Source organism: Bison bison, unplaced genomic scaffold (genome assembly GCF_000754665.1).
Source record: "Bison bison bison isolate TAMUID 2011002044 unplaced genomic scaffold, Bison_UMD1.0 scf7180017864289, whole genome shotgun sequence".
Lineage (NCBI taxonomy): Eukaryota > Metazoa > Chordata > Mammalia > Artiodactyla > Bovidae > Bison > Bison bison.
The window spans coordinates 5,787,770-5,800,709 of NW_011494861.1; the positions used below are offsets into that span (position 1 = coordinate 5,787,770).

Sequence of the window (12,940 nt, forward strand, 5' to 3'; positions counted from 1 at the left end):
TTCTTCATCTCTCTGAGTCTCAGCTTCTTCACCTGCCAAATGGAAATAAAACTGTTCACTTCAGATATTTTTGTAAGGAGAAAATGAAATAATGAGTCTGAAAGATCTAAGGTATATTAGGTGTTCTCTGATCAGTTCCCTTCCTGTCTGATGAGAGCTCCGTGACCCTGCAGGTCACTTCACAAGCAGTAACACTGAACGAAAGAGGAATTCAGGTGCTCCTCTTACAACGCTTAACTAAGGAATGCCCAGTGTAAGATACTCTGGGCTTCTTCCCATTTTCAAAGATTTTTTACAATTCTTCATTTTACACTGGTTAAGAAGCAGCCAAAAAGGAAAACCGGCTGAAGGTTATGTGATGTGTAAGATTCAAGGTCAATGATAACAACCAGTATTTACCTTCTCCCATCACCATACCAAACCTCCTCAAGCTCTTTAATTCCTAATGAGCTTATAGGCAAAATGACTCACACAGAGCCTCACTTCAGACCCAAATAGCTTCCTCTGTATCAGACCAACGTTGCAGGAAGTGATACCACTAAGAGGTCAACAGTCTGAACAAAAATTATTTTGTGGCAGTAGTTGCAGATGATTTTTTGTTTGTTTTTCCTTTTTTTTCCCTCTTTTGGAACATTTTCCTCTGGTCTTTAACCAAGGTGATTCGAAGCCAGTCTTTGGGTCAGGCATCGGATGCTGTGTTCTCTGCCAAATATCACACAGGACTCCCCACGCCTGTCTGGATGCTGTGTGGGTAGGACACATTCACAAGCTGGCTCACCTGTTTATATTTTCTGTAACAACGCTGAATGACAGCTGCCGCCACTTCCTGCTGCTCCCGTAAGGGTCGGCCCTTCAGGGGAAAGCGAGGCAAGAAAAGAAAAAATGATATAGTATAAGAAATGCAGCTTTCCCAAGACTTCAGTGGAATGACCACTCGTTTCATTGACTTTCTCAGAACTGAGACCCGAGGTTTACCAAAATATGACAAGTTAATATCAGGATAAATTAAGAAAAATGAATTTACAGAATACCTCTCTGGCTATTCTGGCTTTTAAACAGAACTATCATATTTGGATGTCAGGAGGCCTCAACAACAGTCAAAGGATTTAAAGAACTAGGTATTGTGCTATTTGTCCTTATAAGTTGCTGCTCTGCTCTGTCCTTCCTAAGATAACACCGAGTCCTCCACTTCTGGGTCAAAGATTGATGACTTACACACCTCCCTGTTGTTGTTGTTTAGTCGCTAAGACATGTTCGACTTTGCAACATGATGGACTACAGCGTGCTAAGCTTCCCTGTCCTTCACTATCTCTCAGATTTTGCTCAGACTCATGTCCAGGGAGGTCAAAGACTCCTCTGAGAAATTGTGGAAGGCTCTGGACCTTGCTCACCAAAAACACATACAGACACTTCACCATAAAATTTTAGGAGTTCATGGGCAGCCAACAGTCAGTCTCCAGGCCTCCAGCCAGAAACCCCTGCTCCAGGTCATACGTTCCTTATGGCAGAGATGTCAACTTTGTATTAACTAAATAATGAATATCTATTATTACCCTGACAGTAAGTTCAGAGGGTAATAACCATCGCATTACTGGTCAGTTTTATTCCACTAAAGTTTCTGACAATTCTTAATAATCTTATGTGACCTAATTATAGAATCTTTATTTCAAATTATAAACTCAGAGAAAAAAAGAAATGGCATTTATTTCAGTTTGAATGATTCTGACTTTTCCCTGATCACAAAAGGACTCTGTTGTCTGTTTTTGTTTTTAAAGAAGTTCTTTATTTTTGGCTGCAAAGCATGTGAGATCTTAGTTCCCTGACCAGGGATTGAACCCTCACCCCTGCAGTGGTAGGGCAGAGTCTTAACCACTGGATCACCAGGGAAGTCCCCAGGACTCTTGTCTTTTACCTTGTATTTCCGGAAAGCTGTCTGGACAAGCCTGGCCGCTTCGTAGAGTTCTCTCTGTTCGTGATCAGACAGGGTCAGCTGTGCAAATTCATTCTCCACCTTCTCACTGGTGGACGCACTCAGGAACTCAGACCAGTCCGCTGCAGAGGGAAGGCTGGGCTTCTCAAAAGTTATTTCACTGACTGGTGAGCCTACAGGGCTCAGGCTGGTATTAGAAGAAGGGGTGAGAGGCTCATTATATGCACTTCTGAAACAAAAGAAGACATGAGGGACAAGGCTGGTGATTGGTCTGCAGGATTCATCACACACTGGTCAAAGATACAAGATGGTACCCACTGTGGACCATGAAGGATACACCTCTACTCAGTCCAGAAAAATGCTAAGGAGACTCCGGGTGCCCTTCAATTAGTAAGTTCACGCTGAACACCTGTTATGAGTTCAGTACTGGGCTAAGTACTAAACCCAGTAAGTCCACTATCCAACTGTGAAGCTTCAGTTGAACTGGGGAGAACATGCTATGACACATTATCTCCTACACTCTGCCGTGGGAAGAAACATCATAGCAGAGGTGAGGAAGAAAGAGGTCCTTTAGAGAGGCAATGGAATCCAGCCTAATGCTCCCTTCCTTCCTTGATAAGGGCATCTACTACCTAGATCTCCTCAGATCCAGTGGGTCTCCTGCGCCTCCAGGTAAATCCAGGAACTTGCCCTGGGGATAGGCCCGTGGACTTTACTGACCTGATCTGGGCAGCATTTGGCAGATGGTCTACGTCAGCCAGGTAACCGGCCAGCCAGCTCATCGTACTGCTAATGGTGGCCACGTCTGTCCTTTCCAACGCCGGGGACTCCAAGGGCACAAAGTTCTCCTGCTTGATCCGCTCGGGTGTGGCTTCAATGATGTGCTCTGCCAAGGTCATCATGTTCACCTGGAACCCGGAGGTCACAGAGCACTCAGGTTAGGATGGGGCCCTAGAAGCCAGCCGGCCCACCTCCCGCCCGCTACCTGGGAAAGAGAGAAATGAAGGAGGGTGGGCTTACATGACAGTCCAGTGCCCTCTGATATTATCTAAACGTTTTACATGATTCGCTCACATATGCTGAGATCCCAGATCTGAGGAGCTCCAAAAATCAGCTCGGTCCAAAACCTTAAGTCTTTGAGAATATCTGGCTTATGCCTACTTTCTACTATCAGCTAGGATCAACTGATTAAGGATACTAAGGCCTGGGCAGTTCTAGAGGACATGGTCATGTAATTATAGTGATATTGTTGGTTACCTGACCACTTGTTCTTGTTGTTTAGCTGCTGAATCATGTCTGACTCTTTGTGACCCCCATGTGCAGCCCTCCAGGCTTCTCTCTCCATGGGATTTCCCAGGCAAGAATACTGGAGTATGTTCCCACCTGACCACTATGCCCCCCTCCCCACTTTGTCCTGCCCAGAGAACCCTAGTTTTGCAGAGAGCAGCAAAGAGCCAAGGCCCAGGGGACAGCTGGTGACTAAGACAAGCCACCTGTCCTGATTCTCCTCTAGGTTTCCCACCTTTCTGCACCAAGGCGGGGATCTGTGACCAGCCTCTGGACAAGGAGACTATACACAAGTCTGCTGGGAGAGATGTGGGCAGAGCGTCTGCTTTTCCCGATGAAAGGTGCCGATGCACCCGGCCCTGCCCCTCTTCTCCTGCTCTGACCACAGCCAAGCTCAAGAAGCCACATTATGATCATAAAGCAACAGAAGTGAAGAGAAAAGCCAAAAGAATAGAAAAAAAAAAAAAAATCCAGGTTTCTGATGGCATTAGTGAATCACCAAACCTCTGGACTTGTACAAGAAAAAGAAATCACGTTCTTATTAAACCACTGGAGTCAGGGTTGCTGATACGAGAATCCCAAAATAAATTCCTAACAGATATATTTAGGAATCCTCACAATGAGTCTGGAATAGATCTATTCAATTAGAATCAGAGATATGAGCTTGGTTTTAAAAGTTTTCTTGCACATCTCTTGAAAATGGAAGTTGAAATACAGCAGTTTTTAAGTGAACTGAAAATGTTCAGAAAGGATCTATACCAAAATGATTAAATGCTTATCTTACAACATGTGTGAACCTCACGAATATTATGCTGACTGAAAGAAGCCAGACACAGAATGTGACAGTTTATGATTCTATTTACATAACATTTCTAGAGTCAGATCCATAGGACTGGAATGGGAACAGAGGTTGATTGCAAAGGGGCACAGGGAACTTCTGTGGGGGAAAGGAAGTGCCCTAAATGGGACTTTTGTGATGATTGTGAATTTTGTACAAACTCACAAACGTTCATTATGTTGAACACTTAAAATGAATGAATTTATGGTATGTAAGTTATACCCCAATAAAACTGTTAAAAAATACTTATCTTGGGTAATTTTCGATATTGTCAACAAAGAATTGTAAAAGGAATACAATGAAAACCTTTAGGGAAGAATATCACAGCTTTTCTTCTCTTCTCCTTCTATACTGACCGTCTTGATAACAGGACGAAGTAAGTCCTACCTTGATTCTTTTCCCATCAAAGTATTAAAAAGTGGGATTTCTGGAGACCAAAGGTTATAACTATCTGTAATCATTCTTCTCCCAAATCCTCTATTTTATAAAACTGTGTTAATATAAGGACATGTTAACATCGTAAGTGCAATACTCTGAGATACCAAGTAGATGATTTCTGAATGTGACAGCTACAAAAGGCAATGGAATTTAAATGACTTTAGGGCTTTTTATTCAAATGACGTTGGGTTTTTATTAAAATTCTCTTTGGGTTCTAATATATGAGCAGTTTTCACAAGTGTGCTTAGATATGTCAGAACAATGATATGTATATTTACCATGTTTTTATTCATACATCTACATAATTATATAATCATATATTAAGTATATATACTAAGTCAAACTTTCTAATTGTGTTGTCAATTTTTTTCATTTTCTCTTCACATGTACCTCAGTTGACAACTCTCGAGATAGTCGCGTTAGTGTCATACAATGATTGTGGTTCTGGTACCACATTTCTTTGTGATTTATTTGCTTTAATATTTAGAAACTATGTTGTTAGGCGCACAATGGTTCATTATGGTCATAACTTTTTGATAAATTGTATATATATAATATTTGCCTTAATTATACTTTTTTTTTCTTTTTTATACTCTTTTGTCTGTTATATCTTCACCTGTCAGTTCATTTTCATCCTTTCTGTTTCATTTTAATTCTGTCTTTTACAAGTAGTATATAATACACTTTGCTTCTTTTTATCCAGTCTGAGGATCTTCTAATAGAATTAACAGTTTCCAAAGTGGGAATGACTCATGTTTAAAAATATTCCTATAATATTATATTTCAGAGTATTATTTTTGTTGTTTTTTTTCCTTATTGCCAATTCCTGAACTTTTCCCAAGTGAGCCAAATTTTCTTTTTCCCCCCTTTAAGTGACTTAGAAACCCTGAGCCTGTTTTGACACTATCTACTAACTTGACATTTCTAATAAGCATATTTCCAGTCCCTGGTTTTCAGGCCCAGTTCAAAATGTTTGATTCACGAGTGGCCCAAGTGAAGAAGACTCTCCACTAGTCTTATACATAAGCCCAGACTTTGAACCAGTCACTGGTAAGAAAATGACAAGACCTCTAGGAAACTGGCAGCAAAGATCATGGAAGTGCGGGTGGATGGACCAGCCCCTGCAAGCTTACCTTCTCCACGCTCACCTGTATGTCATCCATGGGCTGTGAGCACTCCTCACTCTCTGTACCATCACGGTAGGACCCCAGCTCACTGTTCACCACCTCTCTGTTAGCCATCATCAAGACACTCATTGGTTCCCGTGGACGCACCTGTGAAGGTGTTACATCCTTGCCTACACTGGTCCCCTTCGGATTTCCAGTCACCTGTACTGTAGACACACCAATGTAAAGATCTTTGGGGTTCCACTTTACTACCGGCTGGGATGCAGAGGCGTGGAGGAATCCTGCAGTCTCTGGAGTGGGAGGGGAGATCTCCCGGCTGTAGTCCCTCAATCCTTCACTGGGGCTGATTGTCTCGGGGACAGGCTGCTTAGAACTAGGGCTCTGCTTCCTGATATTTGGCTGTTCCAGACTCAGTGCAGTGGACAGCAGCTTCTCCTGCCTTGCCTGGAAGTACTCGGGGTTCAATTTATGCTTTTTGGGAGCTGGATAATCTTTGTGGCTCTCACTGCTGTAGTAATTAGAGGGTTCAGACCGAGGTCTTCTCAGCTCTGAAAAGTACAGTAGAAAGGACAGTCAGGACAGGTGGTACAGTGAGGAATGCTAAAGAATTAACATGTTCTCTATGCCTGAGAGACACAGAGTGCAAAGCCAGAACCCAAGACACATCCCTAACGTTTACATATTCCCCAGCAGTATATATTGTATTCAAATAATCCTCCTCCAAAATTTGTAGTTCTTTCTCACAGTAACATAGTTTTTTTTCCGCCACTCAGTTTTGGGGGTGGGATGGGCGAGCGGGGTTGGGGGAAGCACTAGGCATTCTAAGAGCTAAAAGGAAAATTAGAAACACTAAAAAGAAAACCCCAAACCCTTAAACGTATGAACATCCTATGGACTTTTCCAAGGGTAGGGGCGTGACAGCAAAAGGGGAATCTGCCAAGTGCTGAGATGTCACCATTTAGGATTCTTACCTGGGTTGGTACTTGCGATGACAGTGACTCCTTTGGGTATTTCTGGGGAGTTGATGGCCTCGCTGTGCCACTGGCTCACCCAGCTCTCTGTGCTGGGCTCGTCGCCTGCAGGACAGTGGATTCTGGGGTTCTGTCCTAGCTGAGCCTGCTCATCCCTCTGCAGGTGCTCCAGACACTCTGCTAACTTCACGTGACCTCGTGACCTGGCGATTCCCAAAGGCAGCCTTCCTAGAGAGTCTGGAATAGAGATGGCCCGACGGTCCCATTTGTACAGCACGACAGCTGCTTCCAAGTGCCCGAGAGCACACGCCCACATCTAAAAAAACAGAGAGACACAGTGAGCTTCCTCAATATGAGTTAAAAAAAAAAATCCTATTTGACTTCTGCCACTGCTGCCAATTGACAAATTGGTCCTTGGCAGCAATCTCAACAGTGCCATAAAACATTTCCGTTACAAAGCGGCTCCGATATATATCATGTATCAACAAGGGTGAACACAAAGGAAGCCAGGCATATCCTCATGCCAGCCCAGAAGAACAGTTTGGGGAATAAATGAACCCATTTCTTACCAGAGGAGTACAGGAGAAGTGGTCCACGTTCAAGGGGTCGACCTCCAGTTCCAAGTCAATGCTGTCTGCATGCTTTGTGCTGGAACAGATAGCATCACAAATTACTGCACAGAGAATCAATGTTAAAAAATACCACAACATTATAAAACCCACAGAGATGAAACTGAAGTGGGCAGCCAACATTGCTGATGGGAAGAAACAAAGTCCCGGGCTTCCTAGGTGGTTTGGATGCTCTGTTTTGCCAGGAGCCAGGAGGAAATGAAAAGTCCAAAGTTTACTTTAGCATCTCGCTCAGTACTTCTTGGGCGGAAGTTCATAGAACTTTGTGGAACTGTTCTCAGAGAGACTCCTTTGCTGAGAGGATTCCATACTCCCTGAATGGCCAGATTTCCATCCATTGGTGGACACACTAAGAGGAGTGCCTGCTGATGGGTGAGGAGGACACCGGCCTTACCGCCACTTGATGAGGGTCTGGATGAGGGTGGCATAACCCTGGGCAGCGGCCAGGTGTAGGAGGGTCATCCCACGGAAAGTCTTTGAGTGGATCAGATGCTTGGACTTTGCCCAGCAGGCTCGGCTCATCATCTTCTCACACACGACAACCACTCGGCTCTCAAAGCAGCTGCCCAGCGTCCCAGGGCCGGATGCGCACTGTAACGAGACAACACGTGTTCCGATGACTGGAGGCCCAAAGGCCCACCACCATGTCAGCCTTCGGACACCAGAGGGGGAACAAACTCTGTGTGATTAGCAATTGAAAACGGGAAGCGCAAAACTGAAGATAAGGAAGCATCATGAAAGAGAGACAGAACATGCGAGTCCAGCTTAGCGGCACACCCACAGCCGGGCACACAGGAATCTTCTGCAACTCTAAGGGCATCAGAGTCTGTCTACTGCAGCTGACAGTTTGACTGTGAACTCCGTGCTGATCCAGTTCAGGGAAAGCATATACTATAAAACAAACAAAAATGTGGTCTAGCCTCCCAGGTGATGTAGTTAAACACTGTAGACAGGAAACCGGCAGAGAAGAGCGAAGCAGGTAACTTTCTTAATGCTTCTACGGAAGGGGGGTTGTGGGGGGCTGCTGCCTGGACCGCTGACTCCCCAGCTCCTTATGGAGGAGAACTGTCACTTGGGGATTTTTCTCCCTAAATAAGAACTCTAAAATTTGCAACTGCATGGATGGACCTTATAGGCGTTCAGTGAAATAAGTCAGAGAGAAAGACAGGTACTGTATAATGTGTGTCACTTACATGTGGAATCTTAAACAAAAACCAAACACACACACAGAAAGCCTTCTTGACTTCATGGATCCTGAGAACAGACTAAGAGTTGTATGCAGAGGTGGAGGGTAGGAGGTGGGCAAAACAGTGAAGGAGTCAAAAGATGCAAACTTTCAGTTATGAAATGAGTAAGTCCCGGGGATGTCACGTACAGTATGGCAACTAAAGTTAATAACACTCAACTGCGTATCTGAAACTTGCTAACAGAGTGTATCTTAAAGGTTCTCACCACAAGGGAGAAAAATTTTAAGTCTGATGACAGAAGTTAACTAGGTTTATCATGGTGATCATCTGGCAGCGTACACACACGCTTAATCATTCTGTCGTACACCTGAAACTAACACGGTGTTATATGTCAACTATAGCTCAATTGAAAAAATAAATTTAAAAAATCCAGGAATAATCCAGTCCTTTATAGAAAGCAAAAAGGCGACTGGGGAAGGCATTAGAGACTTCCAAATTCAAGTGTTATTACAGTACAAACAACAACAGAGGCATATGGGAAAGAGAAATTCACTCACTTTAACCACCTGGCTTTCTTCTCTCTGTTATAAGGAAGTTGTACAAGAAGAAAAATACAATCAAAGTCAGTAACCTCAACAGCTTATCTGAGTCTCTGTGATAGGTTTTTTTTTTTTAAATGAAATTTTATTCAGAATCCCCAGCATCTAAACAAATGACATTTTACTAGCCTCAAATACCATCTGTGTTTGTCTACAATATTTTCTTTTAAAAAATTTTTTATTGGGGTGTATATTTTATCGGGGTATATTTCATTGTTTTACAATGTGGCATTAGTTTCTGCTGTACCACAAAGTGAATCATCTGTATGTTTATATATATATCCTCTCTGTGATAATTTTATGTTTCATACCCTCTCTCAAACAAATGAGACTCTAGTCCAATTCTCATTTCTGGTGTTTTTTTTAAGATTTTTTTTTTTTGATGTGGACTATTTAAGTCTTTACTGAATTTGTTTCAATATTGCTTGTGTTTTATTGTTTTGGTTTTTTGGCCGAGATGCACGTGGGATCTTAGTTTCTTGACCAGGGATCGAACCTGCAGCCCTCGCAGTGGAAGGTGAAGTCTTAACCATTGGACCAGGGAGGTCCTGTCTCTGGTTATTATTTTAAGTTATTTTGTCCAGTAACGAACCCCATGAAATACTGTTGTTCCTCACTGTTTTTTTTAAAATCTGGAAAACAAACGCCTGTAAAAAATTTTTAAACACCTAGAAAATGGCTATAATGTCACCCTCACTAGAAATGTCATGACATGTTATAGGCATGTAGTCAGGCAACCCTGACCTGCTGCAGAATGGCCTTGACTCGAAAGACCCAGGCAGGGCTGCTCTGTATACACCAAGAAGACGCGTTCGGGACACATAGAAGTCACCAGGTAAGGAACAAAAGGAATTTTTTTTTGCATTAACAAGACCAGCTACATCTCTATCACATAAAGTGGACACATATTCCTTGACGCCAACATAAACTGATGAAAGAGTATTCGGTAGCAGCTAATATGGGATCAGGTAACAGGCCAGGGGCCAAAGAGCTGAGCTATACAATGGACATTACACTCCAGTCCCTTTCCGTAGCCTTTGTCAGTGAAAGAAAAAGGGCTTTGTGGGACTCTTATTTTAGCCATGAGACACACAGTAAACAATGCTTACTACTGTTTATGAAACAGTTGTACCAGGGGGACAAGAAGCCTTAATATTTTACTTTGTGCCGAGTCTTTCCTTGTCCATTGATTTCCAAAGACAGGTGAGAAATGAGAAAATTTTCCAAAAAAGGTTGATATTTTGGGGAGGGTGGTGGTACCTTATGCTTTGTTTTCATCTATTACTAAAAATATTACTAACACTTGATATTTACAAGTCTTATAAGACTCAAAATGTTTACTTACAAATGTGATTGTTCAGGGAAAATCATCATCTTGAACGGAAAGAGGGAGAATTACCTGAGGCTTTTAGGTAATGGCTCAGCAGGGAAGGTGATAAACACCATCCGTCCCTCTACCTTTACTCTAGAGTCTCCTGGGGAAAAAAAAACATCTACCTAGGAAACTTTCCCAAAATGAAGCTCCTACAAGAAATCGATATAAAACTCTCAAGACTCCTGGGACTCTAGTATTTGGTGATTTCCCTGAACCCGACGACACTAATTCACCCCTCACGGAATTGCTGAAAAAGCATCTGGACAATGACAGAATGTATAATGTTGTTCTATTGTTCTCTACTGAAAAGGGCCCAGTTTCTCTGGGCCCTTTTCCGATCGAACTCCTGGAGTTTATACAAGTCTTATGAATTACTGAATTCAATTACGGTTTCTATTTATACTTAAGATAGAGATAGGACACAAGATACAAAATAGGTTCTAATTGGACTCCGAGCCCAGAAGATCTGAGTCATCGCTTGGGCTCTGTCTTGTCACTGGATGCCTTCCCTCCTGCTGGCAGGTAACTGCAGTGACTTCTGAGATCCACAGGTGATTTAAGGCTTAGGGAGGTGAACGACTGAGAAGGCCCACAGTCCAGGGCTTCTTCCCTGTTGAACAGACTTAAATACTCAGAAGCACAAGGACTACAAAGCCCCCTGCCCTGCCTTTTGCCTCAGCCAGGAAGCACACCAGTGGAAGAGAAGAGACTTGTGATCGACTGCCGCGCTCCTCAGTGAAACGTGAAATGTCAGGAAGGCGATGGCCCTCAAGGACTCGTACCTGGGCTTGGCTCCCTCCGTTGCCGCTCCCTGTGCCCCCTCCGCTGCTGCCTCCTCCGCTCCCCTGCTTGTGCTGCTGGGACCCGGTCATCTCTGCCATCCTCCTCTCCATCTGCTCCAGCCGCTCCAGGATGGACATCCTGAACTGGTTATCTAGGGCAGAACATGGAAGGGTGAGGCTGTGTTTCGGAAGAATGGGCATTAATCCGTGGCCCAGTCCAGCCTGTAGGATGGGCATCCAAGGCGATCACCCACTCAACCAGATCACCTGGGTTTGTCCAGGCTGGTGATGACCCCGACACCTCACACAAGACCGCAGCCGCGACCGCAGCCCAAGTTCTCAATGAAAGGAACAGAAAAACCCTTTCTGTCAAGGTTGTGGTTTCAGGTTCCGGGACCCCATTTCTTTGTCAAATTCCCCAGTGGAAACCCTGAAGGGAGATCTGGTGGACAGGCCCCTAGAGCAAACAAATGAACACAATTTAAATCGGTGAAAGAAAGCAATCATTGGGACTTCCCTGGTGGTCCAGTGGTTAAGGATTTGCCTGGCAATGCAGGGGATGCTGGTTCAATCCCTGATCAGGAACTAAGATCCCATATGCTGTGGAGCAACTAAGCCTGTATGCCACAGCTAGAGAGCCCCTGCACTGCACTGAAATATCCCGCATGGCGCAATTAAGATCCCTTGTGCCGCAGCAAGGACCCAACACAGCCAAATAAATAAATTAAATAATAAAAGTTCAAGTTCATTTAAAAATAAGAAAGCAAGAGATCACTGTGAGAAAGAAGAATATACACAAATCCACACACATATAGTTACATATGTGTGTGTATATATATATATATATATATATATATAAAAGGTATATCAGTTTTACCCAAAAACTGAAAAAAAAATTATTTTCTGATCCAGGCTCTAGCTGCAAACACACACACATATATGACAGCTGGAGTGAGGTAAGAGCTCTGCAAAGCCCTGAGGCAGAATGTTTAAGGAGAAGAAGCCACGTGCCTGGACCACACCCGAGAGGACAGCAGAAGATGCAGTTGGAGAGGTGAGGAAGGACCAGACAGGAAACAGTTAGAACCCTGGCTGTGCTGTATAATAGTTATATAACTCTGAACAAACTCTTTGGTGCCTCAGTTTCCTTAACTCTTAAATGGGCATAGTAACAGTCCTTATCTCCGAGGGTTGCTGAGAGAATTTAGCGAATTAACAGATTTGTAAATGTTCAGGACGTGGTTAAGTCCCAGACAAGGGTGCCAGCCATCAGCATCATCTTATGGTAAGGGAATAAAATATCTTGGGAAATTGATCAACCTGCTGTGAAGGCACTATTTTCAAAACACAGCCATCTGAATCAAGGAAAGGAGTACCCTGGAGAAGAAATATTTTATCAGCCTCCCTCGTCATCCAGATGATAAGTCCTGACACTAGGGAGTAAACAGTGCTGCTCCGCAACTAAGCCCGTGCACCGCGACAACTGAACCCGAGTGCTGCGACCGCTGAAGCCCACGAGTCCAGGAGCCCGTGCTCTACCACGAGAGAAGACACAGCAGTGAGAAGCCTGCACACCGCAACTAGAAAAAAGCCCCGCAGCAGCAAAGACCCAGCACAACAAAAAACAGGCAAGGGAACACTCCATGCACTACTCACCCATGAAGTAGCTTTACAAACATTAACCCGTGAACCCTCATGACCATCAGGTGAGGCAGGTCTGCTGGCCTCATCTTACAGACCAAGATACTAAGGCATTCATGCGTGCAAATAGCATCTG

The 12,940-nt window shown here is 43.7% G+C and overlaps 1 protein-coding gene across 1 annotated transcript in view; it reads right to left on the bottom strand.

The window, feature by feature from the left end:
* Positions 1–12,940, bottom strand: part of CAMTA1 (calmodulin binding transcription activator 1) — a 973,198-nt gene that overhangs the window by 22,761 nt on the left and 937,497 nt on the right. Inside the window, exons 13-20 of the mRNA XM_010850197.1 lie at positions 11,164–11,315; positions 7,615–7,811; positions 7,161–7,239; positions 6,592–6,907; positions 5,642–6,168; positions 2,651–2,838; positions 1,913–2,159; positions 779–850 (exon numbers count right to left, since the gene is read on the bottom strand). Of these exons, the coding sequence (XP_010848499.1) occupies positions 779–850; positions 1,913–2,159; positions 2,651–2,838; positions 5,642–6,168; positions 6,592–6,907; positions 7,161–7,239; positions 7,615–7,811; positions 11,164–11,315 (1,778 nt within the window). The remainder of the gene's footprint in view (positions 1–778; positions 851–1,912; positions 2,160–2,650; positions 2,839–5,641; positions 6,169–6,591; positions 6,908–7,160; positions 7,240–7,614; positions 7,812–11,163; positions 11,316–12,940) is intronic.